Here is a 17,200-nt window from a genome sequence, read left to right as displayed (position 1 = left end):
ATTTGCTACATGGGTACAAAATGTTTTTACGAATGGCACGAAGCGAAAGCACGGAGGCACCAAACTGCAACATGGTTAAAAAATGAGCTTCCTGTTTAGTGAAGGGTTGAACTGGCCCGGAGCCCGCTCCTACATCACTATTCTCTGTGTCCGTCGACACATCAAAAAAACGTGTGCTAAGAAACTCAGGAAGCCCTACACTTTGCTGCAGGACAGTGTTCACTTAGTGTAAGTTCAACAAATATTGGAGGCAGTCCTTAAAAATACTGAAAAAATGAGAGGAATATATAATTTTGGCTAGCAGTGAGGAAGACTCTGTTACATCCGACACAAAGAAATGAAGAAGATTATGACAGCAGAGTAAAGCCATTTCAACCGCTTGTTTAAAATTAGTCAGCTTAGGTGATCCTTTAATATGTGAATCTGATGGGGAAAAACACAAGCTAAATTCTCCTTCAACATGTAATATTCTACTATACATATGTGTAAATAGTCATGTAGTTTGAATGAATTGATATCCTTTTATGTTACACTTGTGCGTCGTAATCATTACCTTGTGCTTAGAACTGCAAGAGTAAAACAGAGAAAGCACACTGACTGTGTTCTTGTAGCATTTCTATGAACAATACTCAAACCTTGAGATTTGTGTGTGTAGGGAATACTGGTAATTCCTGCATGGCCCTTCTTCAAATATTTGTGTCAAGCAGCCATGAGCGAGGCCTGATGCTCCTGAGAGGAAGGCTTAGGAATCTATTGGCTTGTCCCGTACTTAGCTCCATTCACTTCCCCCATCAATTCTAAGCATTCCCACAGCACCATGCAGCCAAGCCGCCGTCATTCACTCTGCAGACGGCGTCTTCAGGGTGGTTGCACATTTGTTTGCAAAAATCTTTGGAGAGCAAACATCATTTTCCGTTTTTCGTCGCGCTTCACAGGTCCTGAAGCGGTACTCCAAAGAAAAGAGCTCCCACACTTTTTTTTTTTTTTTCACTTCCACTTATAAACACTTGCGCTTGGGCATGTGTTTGTTAAGCGCAGCTCTGTGGCATTTGTTTGAAGCGAAACAGCTGTAGGTCCATTAGACATATTAATTCTGTCTGTGTATACATTTCCAAACTTACAAAATGAGTCATCGTTACAGATACTTGTGTGTCAGAGTCTGATTTAAAGTCAGAGAGAACCCAGAGGATCATGTTTAGTAGTTCCCTCTTGCGATCCTTCTTTTCCCCATCCCTTCACTTCTCTTGGTTTCCACTCCACTCACCCTGTGTTTAGAGATTATTGACAATCCCTGCATGGCCCTTCTCCAAATGTTTATGCTGGGAACCCATGAGTGAGGCCTTGCTACGAGGATTCGGCAAGGAGGATTTAGTTGTCCACGGTAAATACGTTTGGCTTGAGCATTTGTTTTCCGAAGCGAGGGCCGGATCGTGTTTACATGTGGCTCACACATATGTGAGTGCGTCTTCCAACTGTGTGCACATGCACCTTACATCTGCTGCTCTAGTATGTTGCTAAAACACAGATACTCACAGGCTCAATAACAGCAGGTTCTCCCTTCTGTCCTTTCTCACCACGAGCTCCGTCAACCTGCACACACACACACACACACACACACACACACATGGAAGTTTTATCAAGACGTCCTCCTCATCGTCTGAAATCATAGTTGCGGAGTCATATCTTTGGACTGTTCTTCACCTGGCCGAAGTAGTCGGTGGTCTCTGCAGGCAGTGTTTTGTCAGTGTAGTCTCCATAGACGTCGTAGTTGTCTAAATCTCCGTAGTCGACGATGTCCTCCTCTTTGAACTTGTCAAGATCCGTGTAGTCATCGACTCCGTCGATGGTCAGGTCAGTCCCAGCGGCCCCGCCAGTTCCGGCGCCGGCAGATGCCGAGCCTCCGCCGGAGGTAGAAGATCCTCCCACGGATACGGAACCGCCACTGACAGACACGGATCCTCCTCCAGCTGACCCGCTCCCAATGGTGATTGTAGAGCTGCTGCTGCTGCCTCCTCCACCACCACCGACTACAACTGTACTGCTGCTGCCTCCACCACCACCGACTACAACTGTACTGCTGCTGCCATGGCTGCCTCCACCCAGAACTGTGCTACTGCTGCTGCTTCCTCCTCCACCACCGATGACAACTGTACTGCTGCTGCCTCCGACGTCTCCCTCTGTGTAGTAGCTGTCGACGCCGTAGTCGTAGCCATTGCCGTAGTCGCTGTAGGATGTTCCGCCCTGTTAAAACACAGTTGCAGTCATTAGGATGTGGTAGACAGCGCAATGCAAAGGTATTAGCATACCTCTTAATTTTATCACTATGTAACTTCAAACGGAGATTGCATGGAAAAAACGAGTGTAATATCCAATTAGAATGCAAATACTGCAATGAAAGGTCTTTAATTGTTTTGCAAGCCTATAGAATGAAATTGCTGCCTGTTGTTCTCAGCTGATTCCTGGAATGATGCCGTTTTGGCCTTTAATCCATATTCTTTTTCATTTCAGATGGTGAATTCAACAGTAAGGATACTGATTTGTATCCTTATTCTGCCTCAAAGTTCTCCTCAGCTTTATCCCTCAACCTATTTGCTGTGGTCCTTGGTTTTCCTGGTGATGCTTGTTCACTAATATTCTTTAATGAACCTCTGAGGCCTTCACATTAAAGCTAGGTTTAGACAAAGGTACCATATTAGCCATTCGCTGACTTTCCAGTCATTATTTAAGATAAAAACTACAACCTGACAATACCCGAGAGAGCTCTCAGTTATCAGAGCAAATATGACTGCATCATTTCTGGATCACAATTAAAACACATTAGTTTTACTCTATTAATGTGCTGTAGCTGAACCACTTCTGATTAACAAGTATTTTGTGTTGGTCTGTTAACTAAAATTCTAGGAAAACACATTGAGTTCTGTGGTTTTAAATGGAAAAAACACAAAAAAAACACAAAAAACCCATCAAGCAGTTTGAATATGTTATCAAGGCACAATGTGTACACATGACAAAGATATTTTTTTAAAAACATCCAATTTGATTTTGCTTTGCGGTCAACTTACCGACACATTGCGGGTGACTGTTATTGTAGTTCCACCTCCACTGGTGATCACCTTCCTGTCCACTCCGGCCCCACCTTCCAGATCGATCCTTCCGACTGCTCCGAGGTCCAATTCACTGCCGGTGCCGATGCTGGTGACGGTGACGCGCTGAGACGTGTCGCCGTCAGGCGTGGCGGTGGACTCGCCGTAGTAGTAGTTGGTATCGCCGTAGCCATCGTAGTCGTAAGCGTTGTTCACGTCCCCGTAGGCGTCTTCCCCTCCGGCGCCGGCCGATGAGCTGCTGGATGATGAGCTGGAGGAAGTCGAGCTGGTGGAAACGGACGTGGAGCCCGAACCGCCCCTGACGACTTTCTCCACTGTGGACACCACACTGCCTCCGTCCGTCCCCTGCAATTCGGTGTCGTTACGCAGCCGTTAAGGGTTACCGTTTGAGGCGTGAATACAAGCTCCTAGTTGCGGTCCAATGAAATTCCTAAGTGGATTACCTTGACTTCTTTAATGGTCGTCTCTGTTTCGGAAGTTGAATCGAATGGCTTGCCTTCAAGGTCATCATAATAGGGATATTCATAGTAGTAGTTGTCCTCCTCTGCGACCTGAACGAGAAGTACATTCCACCGGTGTTGAGTGAAAGAATGACTTGGAGGGAGAGGATAACAATCAATGATTAACAATCTGATTTTCAAACATGATCTACAACTCCGTTGCCTCCTGGCTGGCTGGCCATCGATCAGCAACCCAGCAGAAATGCTTTCCACTCGCAGACACGTCCCGCTGCATCACTCTGTCGAAACTTGCAACTTGCTCGGTGACTAATTACGTCTTTGGTTTGCCTAATGAGTCTGTCGTTTGTTTGCAGGGAGGTGGAAAAACGATTAAATTTTGCACACCCTGAGGGTATGTAACGGGTCAAGAGCAGAACTTCCAATCTGTGTTTTGACACTTCTTTGACTCCTTTGTTTAGCATGCACTCAGCGCGATGCCTCTCAGCCTGTAGCGCAGGGAGAGCAGGCAGAGGCAGGCAGGCACCGCATCATTTCTGAACTTTATCGACGAACCGCACAGCCTGATAACCCTGTTGTTCTCACTCAGCGTTTTCTCCTGGCAGACTGCAGTGCTCGAGCACGGGCCAAGAGCCTCCTCAAAGTACAGGAACCAATCATGATTTGAACTGAGCACAGGAGACAATTATAGGTTTAGGAGAATAAATGGAAGAAGAAGAACATTAACCAGTTGCTGGGGTTCTGAGATGTCCAACATTATTTACAGTCAAATGTAAAAATCAATGGGAACTACCTCCGAGAAGTGTATGAAGCAGCCATATGTTCACAGAGCTGCACTTGGGTTGCTTGCTGGTGGGAGCAAATGTCGGCTTAGCAAATAAAATCTTCAAAATGTTCCTTCGGAGTTGCCAGATTTCCAATTTTACATCGAAATCAGCAGGATGAATGAGATTATTACAAGGCATGAGCCTGCTGTCGATAATAAATTTAAAGGTATACGAAGGTTGTAAAAACTATCCACGCTGTTTAAAACTGGAGTGCTTTAGACATTTTAAATATTTGTTAAAATTATCATTATGCCATGATGGTATAAGACAGATAATCTGTGAGAAAAATTTGAGCTCCTCCGCCTTCTCCCAGTACTGCAGAAATACGCCACTCAGTCAGAAACAACCAATCAGAGCCGAGAGGAGGGTTTTAGTGCTGTCGATCACTCTTTGAACAACGTTCCCCTCCCACTCTTGTTGCTTTGCCCTCCCAGTCAGCTGACTGAAAGAAGTATCCAACTCATTTTCACACTTAACTTTTAAAAAGATTTAAAAGTCACAAAAAACCAGAGACAATAAAGCTACGGAAAGTTGGATTCAAGTCTTACTGTGTGACTGGATTGAATAAATTTGACTGAGACCTGAATTTGGATCAACTTGGATTCATTTTAGCTTGATATGAATTGGACCCGTTGCTTCTATAAAGTGCAGGGATGTGACATTTGTTGGGACTTGGCACTTTATGGAATAAACTAAATTAAATTGAGCATATTCTGAGAGTCAATAAAGAATCTAATAGCCTCTTTTCTAAAGCATAAAAATGTCACACTGCACAGTGATAAAAATCCACAGCATCAGTTAAAAAAAAAAGAGAGAGAGAAAGCATGCCCTGACAGACCTGCCTTTCAAGGTCCCTTTTCTTTACTAACTCAGCATACGTTCCTGTTTTTCTGTCACATGTGCTTCCAGTTATTCTGAGGAAATGAAAGAAGTTAATGTATGTCCAAAAGGCAGAGAAATCCTGGGGTTTTCCATCCATTTGGACAAGCTGAAGGAAGTGTTAATCATATGAAAGAAGGACTGTCATTAATTTGCCTAACATCAGCGGGGCCATTGTGAAATAAGATGGATTCTTTTCCATTCAAATATATATAAACGGCGTCATCAATGGAAAAAGTATTTCTCCAGACGCAGACTAAACATTCCTGCTATAAACTGAAAATGATTTATCTTGCAGATTCATTACGCAGGATGTTTTTTAAATTGACACTTTTCCCTCTGTTGATGGGGGAAAAAAGAAAAAAAACACCCCTACTTTTTGGGATTCCTGTGGAAAGTATTGTCGTTTTTAGTATGAAGGTGACAATCTGACAATAACAACATCCAAACTCGAAAATAGATCCTGAACATGGCTAAGGCAGTGCTAAGCTAGAAATTACAAAAATGAAGCCAAAACAGTTTCTTTGAATTAGTTTACGTTTTTGCTCTCAGATATGCTCTCAGATTTGAAGTTTGATGGAAACAGCTTTGTTAATGTTTTTATTTCTAGCACGGAAAGCACATCATATTCAATAATTTAAAAAACGTCTTACTCTCATTGTGAAATGCTTTTTACATGCTGAAAAATAAGTGACTTGGTGCATCTGATCAGGCTTTACAACCAAATGAGACCGCACCACATCATAACCATGATCTAATTGGAATAATATGCAACTGAATCTGAATCTGTCTTAATAATTTGGCGGATCTGAGTTGAATTGACTCTACAGACATGGAAAAAAGTAAAGTGGCCACCATTTATTTATTTTATTTTTTTCTGAAATGAGCATGCCTACTCATATAACAGCCATTCCAATCAAGACGTTGCACATCCTTCTATTTAATGACGGGCTGGTCAGGTAATCGCTTGAACCCAACACACATGACTGGTGGAAAGCATTTCATGGCAAACTGTGGTTACCCCACAGAGCACACATAACGATTTCTATTCTGTCCTTATGTTCAGACATGTTTAATCATTTATGTATGGCCTGAAACACAATCATTTTTTTAAAACAATTTTTCATTTCCTGCACAAAAAATACATGAAATGGCAACATTTTTATGAGGAACTTCGGAGTAATATGCTCGGTGGTTTATATTTATCTTAACACAGATTTATTAATTAAAAAAAAAAGTTTTGCAGTGGTCTCATTTTTTTTTTTTTTTTTTTAACAAATGCAATCAGTAGAGCAGAACTAACCAGAACTATAAGTCACCGTCCACAGGGGAAAGTTTTTTTTTTTTTTTTTATTAAACCAGAAAGTACTTATCTGTTTGTGCCCTGAGTTCACACAGAAACAAGGTTTCATGGGACCCTAAACATTTTGTTTTGTTTTCCAGACTTGAAACAATCTTTTGGGAAAACGCCTACATGTTAGTACCTCTAACCTGACCTATAACCCCAAATGCTTCAGACGTAGCAACAGTGAACACAGCTTAGATGTTCTTGATTTTGCTTCAGCTGCAAAAATGTTATACAAAAGACTCTCCTAGCATCATTCACATTTTCTTGTTTTGTTTATGACTAACTGTGTGTGGGAAGCTTTATGTGCAAGTCCTAATACTCCGTGTTACTTACAGGTCTGGGGGGAGGGGGAAAAATAAAGTTTTGGGCTGTTTTCTGTGTTTCCGTGTGAACAGAAAATATTTCTGAAAACAACGTTTTGGAAACCGACAATTCATTTAGAAAAAGACCTTCCCGTGTGTACAGGGAATAAATTTGACAGTACTATCTTATTACAACGATCACAATGATTACTGAATGCTATGACTGTACTGTCATACTTTTATGAATCTGCTTGGTTTGACTAAATACCATATTTTTTTATAGCTGAATATAAATTGCATCTGTTTGTCTTGTAAACTGCTTTGTTGTTAACTGTTGCTGTATTAGACAAACAGAGCTGAATATCCTCCCGTTAGTGTGGACAGGGTCTTTCTCACTTTATGAAGCTATGCCAAGTTTCCTGCTGCTGTCTGTGCTCTGATTAAATTTGGTGCAGCTTTGAGGATCAGGAGCCAAAAGCCTTGAGTTCTTGCTGGAACGTTTCTTTGGCTATTCTGCAATTAGCATGCACACAGTGTAATGCCACTCAGCCTACAGTTCAGGAAAGCAAGCAGCACATCATCATTTCTGAGCTGTATTGACTAACTGTGCAGCCTGATAACTCTGTTGCTCTCCCTCAGCATTTTGCTCTGGCAGCGTTAAAAGTTCTCGAGCGCGGGCCAAGGGGCTCTTTTGCAAGAACCAATCATCATTTTAAGCAGAGGATTAGAGACAATTACAGGTTTGGGGGAGAAAAAAAACAAAACAATAAACACTGAATAGGTGAAGAGGGGAGACCGAACTCACATCGTCCTCCGTGTTGGGGTCCTGGTTCTGCGGCCGGTCGGGCACTGGCACTTCACAATCGGGGCTGTAGTGCTCACAGTAGTCATAGGCAGCCCGGTGGTCTGCTACAATCATTAGCTGCTGGATGTCTCCCTGGAAACCACAAGAAACAGAAAGTCAGGAGGGTCACACATGTGCTTTAACTAACAAACGTGATACAGAAACATTGTTTACTTTTGCTGTTTTTTTTTCTCTCTTTTCTTTTTAGGGAGAGGAGAGTGGGATGAAATCATCTGTGTATGAACATGTGACACAGTGCTGCTCCAGAACAGGCAGAACTGAAACTAGGTCAAGCTGAGGGTGACTAAACCGTGAGGAACGTGGCGCCGGCTCCAAGTTGTGCATCGGGTCGTGATAGGAAAAGCTTTAAAACAAGCAGTGCGGAGTTACAAGACAATGTAGAGTGACGTCTACACATGCAGGGCATCTTGACAGAGTCTAACTATGTGAGCTCTGCCCTGATCTGCATGAGACGTGAGGGATTCTGCCTCCGAGTCCGTCGTGAAGACGGCCGGTTCGGCTTTCGCATGTGCACAACAGGAAATCTGGAGACTCAAACAGCTGATCCAGGGCAGCAGAAGGCAGGGGAATTTTGAAAAAGAAGAGAAAAGAAAAAAGTCAGACAGTGACAGAGCAGGCGAGATTGATAGAAAAAAACAGAGCAAGGGAGAGGGAACAAGAGAGAAAAACAGAGGCTCGGAAGGATCCCTAGGCTACATGGGGAGCTGGGTGTGTTAGCCACATGTTTCTCACAAGAATGCTCATGGTACTAAAACGCTGTTCTGCATCTATCCAAAACATGTCTTAATCACACTTCCAAACCCAGTGATGTCATTCCACATCAATCAAATGTGGAGTCAACATGGCCGAAACAAGGATTCTTCTTCTTCTTCTTCTTTCTTACAGGACAGAAGAGTCATGAACCAAAACAGATGCTGACTGTTTTTGATTAAGATGCAGGCAAGAGTTTGGAATCCCTCGCCATGTCCTCGCAGCTAGAAATTTACTGTGCACAGATTTCTCCTCTGGCGAACAAAAATCGCATGTATTTGCGGTGTAACCAGTGACAATTCACTTGGGAGCACCACTCCCAGTGTTTCACTAAAACATGCCACACTTAAGAGCCTGCCTCAGATCCTTAACAAAACCTTCACCAGGCTCCCACAAGAAGCGGTTTCCTGCCCTCCCCCTGAGTTTATGCGAGCAGACGAGTCCAGGCTGGGCAGAAGAAGCCGCGACGCAACGTCGACGGCGTAAACGTCAAAAGGTTTTGCTTTTAGCTCATTTGAGCTGCGCATTAAAGAACTCAACAGTAAAGAATCTAGCGGAGAAATCTGGACTTATTTAGTTTAGTTTTTTTTTTTTTTTTCATTCACCCAAACTAGGTCAAATTTACACAAACAGAAATATTTGTACCTTCCATCCAGGATTTTGCGATTGTTTCATTTACACTGATGTACGACAGTCAAAGTGACTTTTTGTTACCCGCCATGTCGATCAAGAAGGACTTTAACTTGACAGTAAGTAAGGCAGAGGCAGCGGAATAGTAAGAAGTAAGAAATACTGCCATCTGCAGGTGGGAGTTAGCAGTCACGTAAACCCAATGTTTTAGACCATTTCTGTGGAAAATTTGCAATAAACGTATGTTTATTGGTTGATTTTGCGTGAAATTTCGCAATGGCAGAACTGCAACAAACTGTAGACTCTTATATGCACTAATATTCGGTTTAATTAGCAAGTTACAGAGAAGGCTTGTGACTTTTTACAGCCATCAGACTTTATAATTCATACATAGTCTCTAGAGTTTTAAATGTATATATTTAGTAATGTACTGAGTGATACCAATATATCTTGTTGGATATACTGGTAGAATTTATTTAACTTTTTTGACTTAACCATAAACCAGGTATTTTCAACACGGTTCAGAGTTGGATCATCCTACAAGCCACACGTTATTCTGTTCTGTCCAATCCACAACTAGTTTTAATATCCATTTGGGTCAGTTGTCCTGTAAGAACAATAAAGTTTACCAAGTTTCAAGCATCTGACCCTTGACTTGAGGTGGAGTTCAGGCTACAGAGGTTATTAATTCCAGTCAGGTTGTGTAAAGTGCAAACTATTATGACTGACACCAAAACAGACACACAGCATGATGTGGCGACTTCACAGTGCTTATTTTATCTTGACACCGGCACGTTATCTCCGCTCATGGCGATCCCAAACACCTGACCCAGGTTGTTCCTGTGTTGTTCTTGAACATACTTCTATCCAAGTGCAAATATGTGGGTCAGATGGCTGAAAGTGGCGCAAAATTGGTCATTTGAATGGAGCAATGATTCAAAGTATGCATAAAAGCTTGTTCTGATGCCAATATTAAGCTTTCAGAGAGCTCTCCCTAGTGAATGATACCCTAATGAAAATGTAGTCAAATGTCCAGTGAGAATTTGCAGGAAGCTTGTTGATGGTGACAAAAAGCATTTTGTTTCTCTGCTACCTACGATCAATACATCACAGAACCTCCCTTTGTAAAGCAGAATGTGTCGCCATTCACTGGAGACGTGTGGTGGTCAGTTAGCGCCTGAGCAGTTTGAACATTGATCTTTCTTAATTAACGGCGTTGTTCTTCGCTAACATCCATCAAAAGTAAAGCAAGTGAAAATATCGGACTAAGCATTACTGTAGGGATGCAGAACGAAGACGATATTTTTGACTTGGGTATTTGGAATCCCAGGTTTACCTACATTTTTGCTTCCCATTTTTTTTATTTTTATTTTTTTATTTTACACAGGCTCTGTCATAGCAGAGCAACATAACATTACGGAAAGACAAATAGACTTGCTTGTATTTTCGTTGCTTGATTTTGAGAGATACATGTAGTTTACTGCTAACTCGCAGGCCGTGGTGAGACTGGGCTGCTGGGAAAGTCTGCAAAAATGTCCGTTTCTCACTGTTTGTTCTGTAACCCCTGCAGTATTCTTCAACCTAACTTTCTGAGCAACAAATGTTGCAGTTTTCATCAAACTAAAGTCAATGAACAGCCTCTTTTAGGCCCGGTGCCAAAGAGCTCTTGTTAAATAATTTATACTTCAACGGCATGATTTGTTCTTGCAGAAAACGAGCTGTGTGTCTTGGTAAGCTGCAGCCTCGTGAATATTAACAGCCTTGCTTTGCTTGCAAATCTCCTAATTTTCTAGAAATGAGCTGGATTTTGCCGTGTTCTTAAATCCGCCCTGCTTGTAAGACATCGCCCACACAGCTGGACTCTCCCATCCGGTTTGGAGCTAAAACCCAGTTTGCCCAGTTTCAGCACATCTCCCATTCAGACTCGGCTCTGCATCGCTTCAGCAATCTGTCTCTATTATCCTGCTAAAGCTGTAACGCTGCAGACGCGCTGAAGAAGCTGATGGGTGTTCACTGTTTGGAAAAAAAAAAAAAAAAAAAAAAAAAAACGAGGTCACATTCAATAAGGAATAAGCCCTGCAGTCTGATGCGCCGCTTCTTCCTTCAAATTCCATTCTAGTGGTTTTCTTCTTCTTCTTTTTTCTTTGTTCTGCTTTCTTTCTTTCTTTCTTTTTTCTTTTGGATCCCCCAGAACTGCCAGAGGAATGTCAGGGTAAGATTCTCCCGAATGGTGGGAATCTAAATTTGGCTAGATGAGATGATTCATCATATAGCAAAGATTTAATAAGAACGCTCTGAAAGCATCATGGGAGAGAGCGGCTAATGATGTGCGGCATGTACACAGACACTGGGAGTTTACAGTAGAAAGAAAAGTGCTGTTAAAGGAGTATTACTAAGGTCTGGTAAAAAGTATGACTACTCCCAAAATGCATATTAGCAGGAGAAAAGAGAACAGATATGAGAGTATTTTGGCATAAGTACATTAAGGGAATTAGGGACTCTGCTGACAAACCAAGGGTTAGAACAGATTTAGCCTGTGAGAAAACGATAACTGCATTAATCAAAATGAATTTAGCATTGCAAATCACTGTTCGCACCATAAATATGTGCAATGCTTCCTTTACAATTCAAGATTTGGCAAATGCAGTTATGTTTGTGCATCTCAGTAATGCGTACAACCATCTTAATAACCTGACTGGCCTTTATGTTTACAGCTTTCATACAGCGTCCTCCACACATTATATTGTTATCTCTGCTACGGACAAGAGATCCACCAAGAAATTGGCTGGTGATCATTTTAATCTTGGTATGGTGTAAATCAGCGAGTGGTGGGTTGGAAACACACACAAAAATCTGAATTTTTAGCTAGGCGCTACAGCCTAGCAAACAACAATCTTCAGAGTGGAAGTTGTGGCTGATGGAGGAAAGATTAGGAAGGATTAGGAAAATTTCAAAGAACATGATCTAGATTTGCCAAAAAGAATATACAAAGAAGCAGTTGTTTAGGAATGTCAGCCGTTTCAGCTATGCTAAATGCTAATGTAAGATGCTGAGCACAGTTGAAAATATCAACTACATTGACATGTTATTCGTTTAGAAATAGGAAATTCCAGTTTTAGAGTGACTGCTTTCTCTTCTACAGCTTCGTGATGTGATTTCTGCTCCTAATATAAATAATTAATGAGCTGATTCGAAGGCAAAGAAAAAAAAATATCTTCAGTGCTTTTGTTTTAGCTTCTCAGTGTATCCAGGCCTGAAGGAAAAACAGGAGCACCATAAAATTAAAAAAATAAAATAAAATAAAAATCAGCATAATGCAGTACATTAAACAAAAAAATTGTATAAAAATAAAAGTTTTAATTAGGCCACATTTATTCATTGGGAAATAAATAGCATAAGTCTTTTTTTTTTTTAGCTTTCTTTTGTTTTTTGTAATTACCAGTCCTCTGACAGCCATAGCAATTCCTATAAAACAAATGCAGCTAAAGTCATTTTTCCAAGAGCAAGCAGTGTTTAGACAGTTTTATGACATTCTGTTTCCCTAGGTATGGATATGCTATGGTATGGTAGAGGGATAATAAAAAAAAAGTTTAATGAATACAGCTGGGACTGTGACAAACAACACTAGATGAAGAAGTTTATTTTGCCACAACACAGGGTGAGCAGAATGATAGGGGAATAAAAAAAAAAAAAGTTTGAAAATGTTGCTAACAAAACAGCAACAGCAACCATTTTGTACACATCTTTGCCAGAGGGGGCGTTAATTATGAAGAGAGCTGGAGATGATTTAGAGATCCCAGAGCACACAGAGTGTGACGGGAAGGTAATTTAAAGAGGAAGAAAAAGATGAAATATGGATTATTGAAACTGAGCATTATTTAGTTTTGTAGCAAAAAAAAAAGTGAGTTGCAGAATTAAGCTGTTTTAAATAAAATTTAAATTAAAATACAATTAACAGCATCATCAAAGCCTTGGATGAAGCTTCTCATGAAATGAACAATTTTTTTAAATTCTCCACATGCAGATAATTCATCCTTTTTTTTTCTCGTTCTGTTTCCGATCACTGAACAATTATCTCTAAATTACCACTAAATCTCAGATGCCGCACTTTTGCAAACAACTTGACAGTGAAAACTATTGTTAAAGTCTTGATGCACCATGTCAACCACCAAATTCCTGTTTTCATGTCAAAATTCCACCTTTCATCACACATCAGTCAAACAGCTCCGATGCCAAGGTCTTATATAAGCTGCCGTTTTGCAGATGCAGCGAAAAAGACCGATATTCTCATACTGTACTCCGACTCAGAGCTGAAAACCAATCTCTCTGTGTGTTTTTATTGCTATTTGGCTGATTAGTCAACTTAGTTCATCAGCCAGTTGGCGGGTGAGTGAAATTTCCTGCTTTTAGAAAGCACTGGATTTTACGACGTCTGATGCAACTTCTGTACATGCACAGTCATGGAAAAACAGTTCACAGAAAAGGAAAAAATCTAATGTTTCGATTAAATGTCTAAAAGAGTGCTCAAATCAGAAAGGAGCAGGAAGCAGAAATCCAGTTGGAAAAACACAGAGGGATATTATTTACTCTGTGGCACATCAGAGTGGTGCTTAAGACAGAATTTTTAGACAATAACAGGTCTTAAGCTTCTTCCTGAGCACCAGTGACACATGATTCTGCTTCTGCACGGCGCTCTCCTGTTGTTGGGCTGTGGTGCAAAAGATTATTGCCTCTGGAAAAAGATGACCTTACCTGACATACTTTTGTGTTTAAAAAAAAGAACAACAACAAAAAGAAGAAGAAGGGGAAAAAAGAAAGAAAGGAAGGATGCATTTTAGAGCAGGGAATAAACATAAATGAAGATGAACTGCATCATCCTTTTCTCCTGCTTCTCTCTTCTTTTTTTTTTCTTTTTTCTTCCACGTGTGAGGCTTACATTTGGCAACAGGCACTTTTTAACTCCTGCTGGACTTTCAGGTTGTGTCCAGATGGGGGCAGGAGAGAACACAAAGCCAATATATTTCTTTCATCTGGACCTGAGGCACAATGTGCAGAGTGGACTGAGTTCACGGTGTTCCCAATTCTGAAAACGAAGACATTTATTCATGCACCTTGAGGAGTACTAGTTTTAAAAACTTCTTAATCATAAATACGAGGGGAACGTGCTGATCAGAAGTGAGACTTAAAAAAAGCTTATTTTTATTTGAGGAATGTCTGTCGACTTGATTCACACCTCGAAGATAGTTGCACGTTCGTAATCTTAGACCAGCATACCTTAGCAAAAACAACTCACATCATCACATCGGTGCTCATTATTTCTCTCCGCTCCCAGGATGGCTGATAATGTCTCTTTTAACTTTTTACATCTAATATAAAACTGGAAAAAAAAAGAAGAAGCTAAAAGTGGAAAAACTCACATCTATTTTTCAGTATTCTCTGCCTGTGTGTTCTCCGAGGAGAACTGGTGAGTGGGAGAAGGATAAGAGTATTGGAGAGAGGATCTTTGAGCTACTTTAGCAGCGTATTTACACACACACACACACACACACACACACCTGTCACATCTGAGCCTGGAATCACACGCCACCTGGACGTGTCACCCAAGAAACAAACCAACCCAAACAGCATTCAAACGTACCGACACCACAAGCTTGTGTTCAAAGGACTTCCAGACTGAAATTTTCACCAGATTTTCTATTCCCCCCGTCCAGACTGCAGTGAAATGTCAGCGCCCGGATATGAGGCCAAGAGCAACAGGGCTGTCTGCCTGCCACCCTGCGTGTCCACCACCCAGCTCTTTAACCGTTCCTTCACCTCGCCGCCACTGTCTTCTCTACTCAGACTGCTCCGCTCTACGTCTGGAGTCCCGGCCCCCATAAAAGTCTGCGCTGCATCAGATTTTGAGCTGTGGGCTCGAATCTTCTAATTTTTTTTTTTTTTTTTTTGGTGGGGTTTGAAATCGGAGCGGCCCTCTTCCGCCCGTTAGACATGGGTTCTAATTGTTTGGTTTGGACATTCGTGAAAACCCACTCAAGAAGTGCTGAAGGGACACTTTAGCGTTTGCTGACACAGTTTAAAGGAGTAACTAAGAAGGAGAGGAAAGGATGGGGGCTTGAAAAGACAAACATCTGACATGGGTTAAGGAAATTCTGCTAATTATCCATGCTGGAAATTCAATTTTTCATGGATCTGCTGAAGCACAATCGTAGAAAAGCAAAGTGTTAGCAAGGCACAGCGAATCCAGACAAAGAGCAGAGGTGTCATTAAAACAAACGTACACTTAGAGTAAAAACCTTGATTCTGCATTATATAAAGTTTAATGAAAGCTTCATTACAGCATGATGCATGATGCCACCACCATGTTGCTCTTCGGTGATGTGATATGCTAGTTTTTAACTATTTTCCATGTAGCCTAAACTATTTAGTTGCCTGTTGCGTTCTTTGGACACTAAGATGCTGTTTGTTCACCGATGCTGTCTAACCAACCGTTACATTCAGGCTACGTTCAATAACAGTGGTGTGCACTATTCACTAATTAGGTGACTTTTAGATTTTATTTAAGCGCATCAGAAAAAATGATACAACTGACTATTTATTTAAGGCATTGGGATTTTAACCTGTTATTCACAGGTTGTCATTCACAATGACAGGGGTGTCAAACTCCAGTCCTCAAGGGCCGCTGTCCTGCAGTGTTTAGATGTGCCACAGGTAAAAAACAGTGGAATGAAATGGCTTAATTACCTCCTCCCTGTGTAGATCGGTTCTCCTGAGCCTTGCTAATGACCTAATTATTCTTTTCAGGTGTGGTGCAGCAGAGGCACATCTAAAAGTTGCAGGACAGTGGCCCTTGAGGACTGGAGTTTGACAACCAGAATGACAGGTTAAGAAACGGGTATGAGAGTAAAGGGGATGTATGTGTGTACACGCCACACTTTTCAGATTCTTAAAGAAAAAAAGTGAAAATCATTTATGATTTTGCTTCCACTTATACACAAATCTGTACCTGCCCATCACATGCAATCCCACTGAAATACATCACGGTTTGCAGTTGTAATAATGTGACTGAATGTGAAAAACCTTCAAAGGATACGGACATCTTTAGCTTCACATGTGCTCCATAGTGTATCTCACACAGTACATCATACGAGTGTAGCATTAACTCAGCTTGAGTCTTTAATTAGTTTTGTCATGATCTGTCATTAGCCAAACTGGTGTCTGACTGTAAGCAGAAACATTACAGTAAATCTGCATCCAGCTGGGAGGAGCTGCAGTTCTCACATGAAGGCAGAGCGCTTCTCCAATTTATCCCCAAAACGTCACAACACCACAGTTTGAACTTTACCAGTGAGAAAACTACACACTGGGAGCATCCTGTGGCTTGCAAAAGATTGATGCGATGTGATAATATGAGTAATATCTGTACTGTCTGAGTACAGAGATAAAACGCTGTCATAACTGAACCCAAATGTTCAAACGGGTCATCAGAATCAAAGACCTCTGAAAAAAATATCAAATTGCTCATCAAGCCAAGATCTTCTGACAAAAATGAACCAGCATAGATGGAAAAGACAAGCTGACAATAGACACATGTTCTTATTTTCTTTTCTGTTTACATTTCAGTCCTGTGATTCACCACACCTGAACTGAGCAGATGTGCCTGAAGTGATGTTTTATTCAATAGTCTAACACAAATGTTTGCTGTTTTAATATTTTTTAAATGTTCAACCAATTAGTCATATTTTAAGCCTGAATCCTGGTGATTATCTGAATGGCTTTTGGTGTTTATCATAAAAATTCTGTTGCTAAGGTGTAACAACTTAAAGACGTCACATTTGCTGTGCGGATGAACTCCTTCTGTAAAGATTAATTAATTAATTAAGATTTTGCAGAAATCACCTGACACCAGCATCACTTAACCTCATGCCATGCTATGCAGACGCTCTGTCTGCACTGATGAAGAAGGACTTACTTAGGCTTGGCGAATACTTTAGTTTTTATTTTCAGATTGATTCAGGTTTTTTTTTTTTTTTTTTGTCT

General features: G+C 41.1%; 1 protein-coding gene across 2 annotated transcripts in view; it reads right to left on the bottom strand.

The window, feature by feature from the left end:
• Positions 1–17,200, bottom strand: part of LOC106960631 (collagen alpha-1(V) chain-like) — a 96,739-nt gene that overhangs the window by 41,659 nt on the left and 37,880 nt on the right. For both annotated transcript variants that reach the window (XM_015053822.1, XM_015053821.1), the window contains exons 5-9: positions 7,724–7,855; positions 3,548–3,655; positions 3,063–3,449; positions 1,702–2,241; positions 1,534–1,590 (exon numbers count right to left, since the gene is read on the bottom strand). In XM_015053822.1, the coding sequence (XP_014909308.1) occupies positions 1,534–1,590; positions 1,702–2,241; positions 3,063–3,449; positions 3,548–3,655; positions 7,724–7,855 (1,224 nt within the window). The remainder of the gene's footprint in view (positions 1–1,533; positions 1,591–1,701; positions 2,242–3,062; positions 3,450–3,547; positions 3,656–7,723; positions 7,856–17,200) is intronic.

Source organism: Poecilia latipinna, unplaced genomic scaffold, assembly GCF_001443285.1.
Source record: "Poecilia latipinna isolate Pla-1442-1.1 unplaced genomic scaffold, P_latipinna-1.0 Scaffold1204, whole genome shotgun sequence".
Lineage (NCBI taxonomy): Eukaryota > Metazoa > Chordata > Actinopteri > Cyprinodontiformes > Poeciliidae > Poecilia > Poecilia latipinna.
The sequence above is the reverse complement of the archived record's forward strand: the minus strand, read 5'-3'. Positions and strand labels throughout refer to the sequence as shown.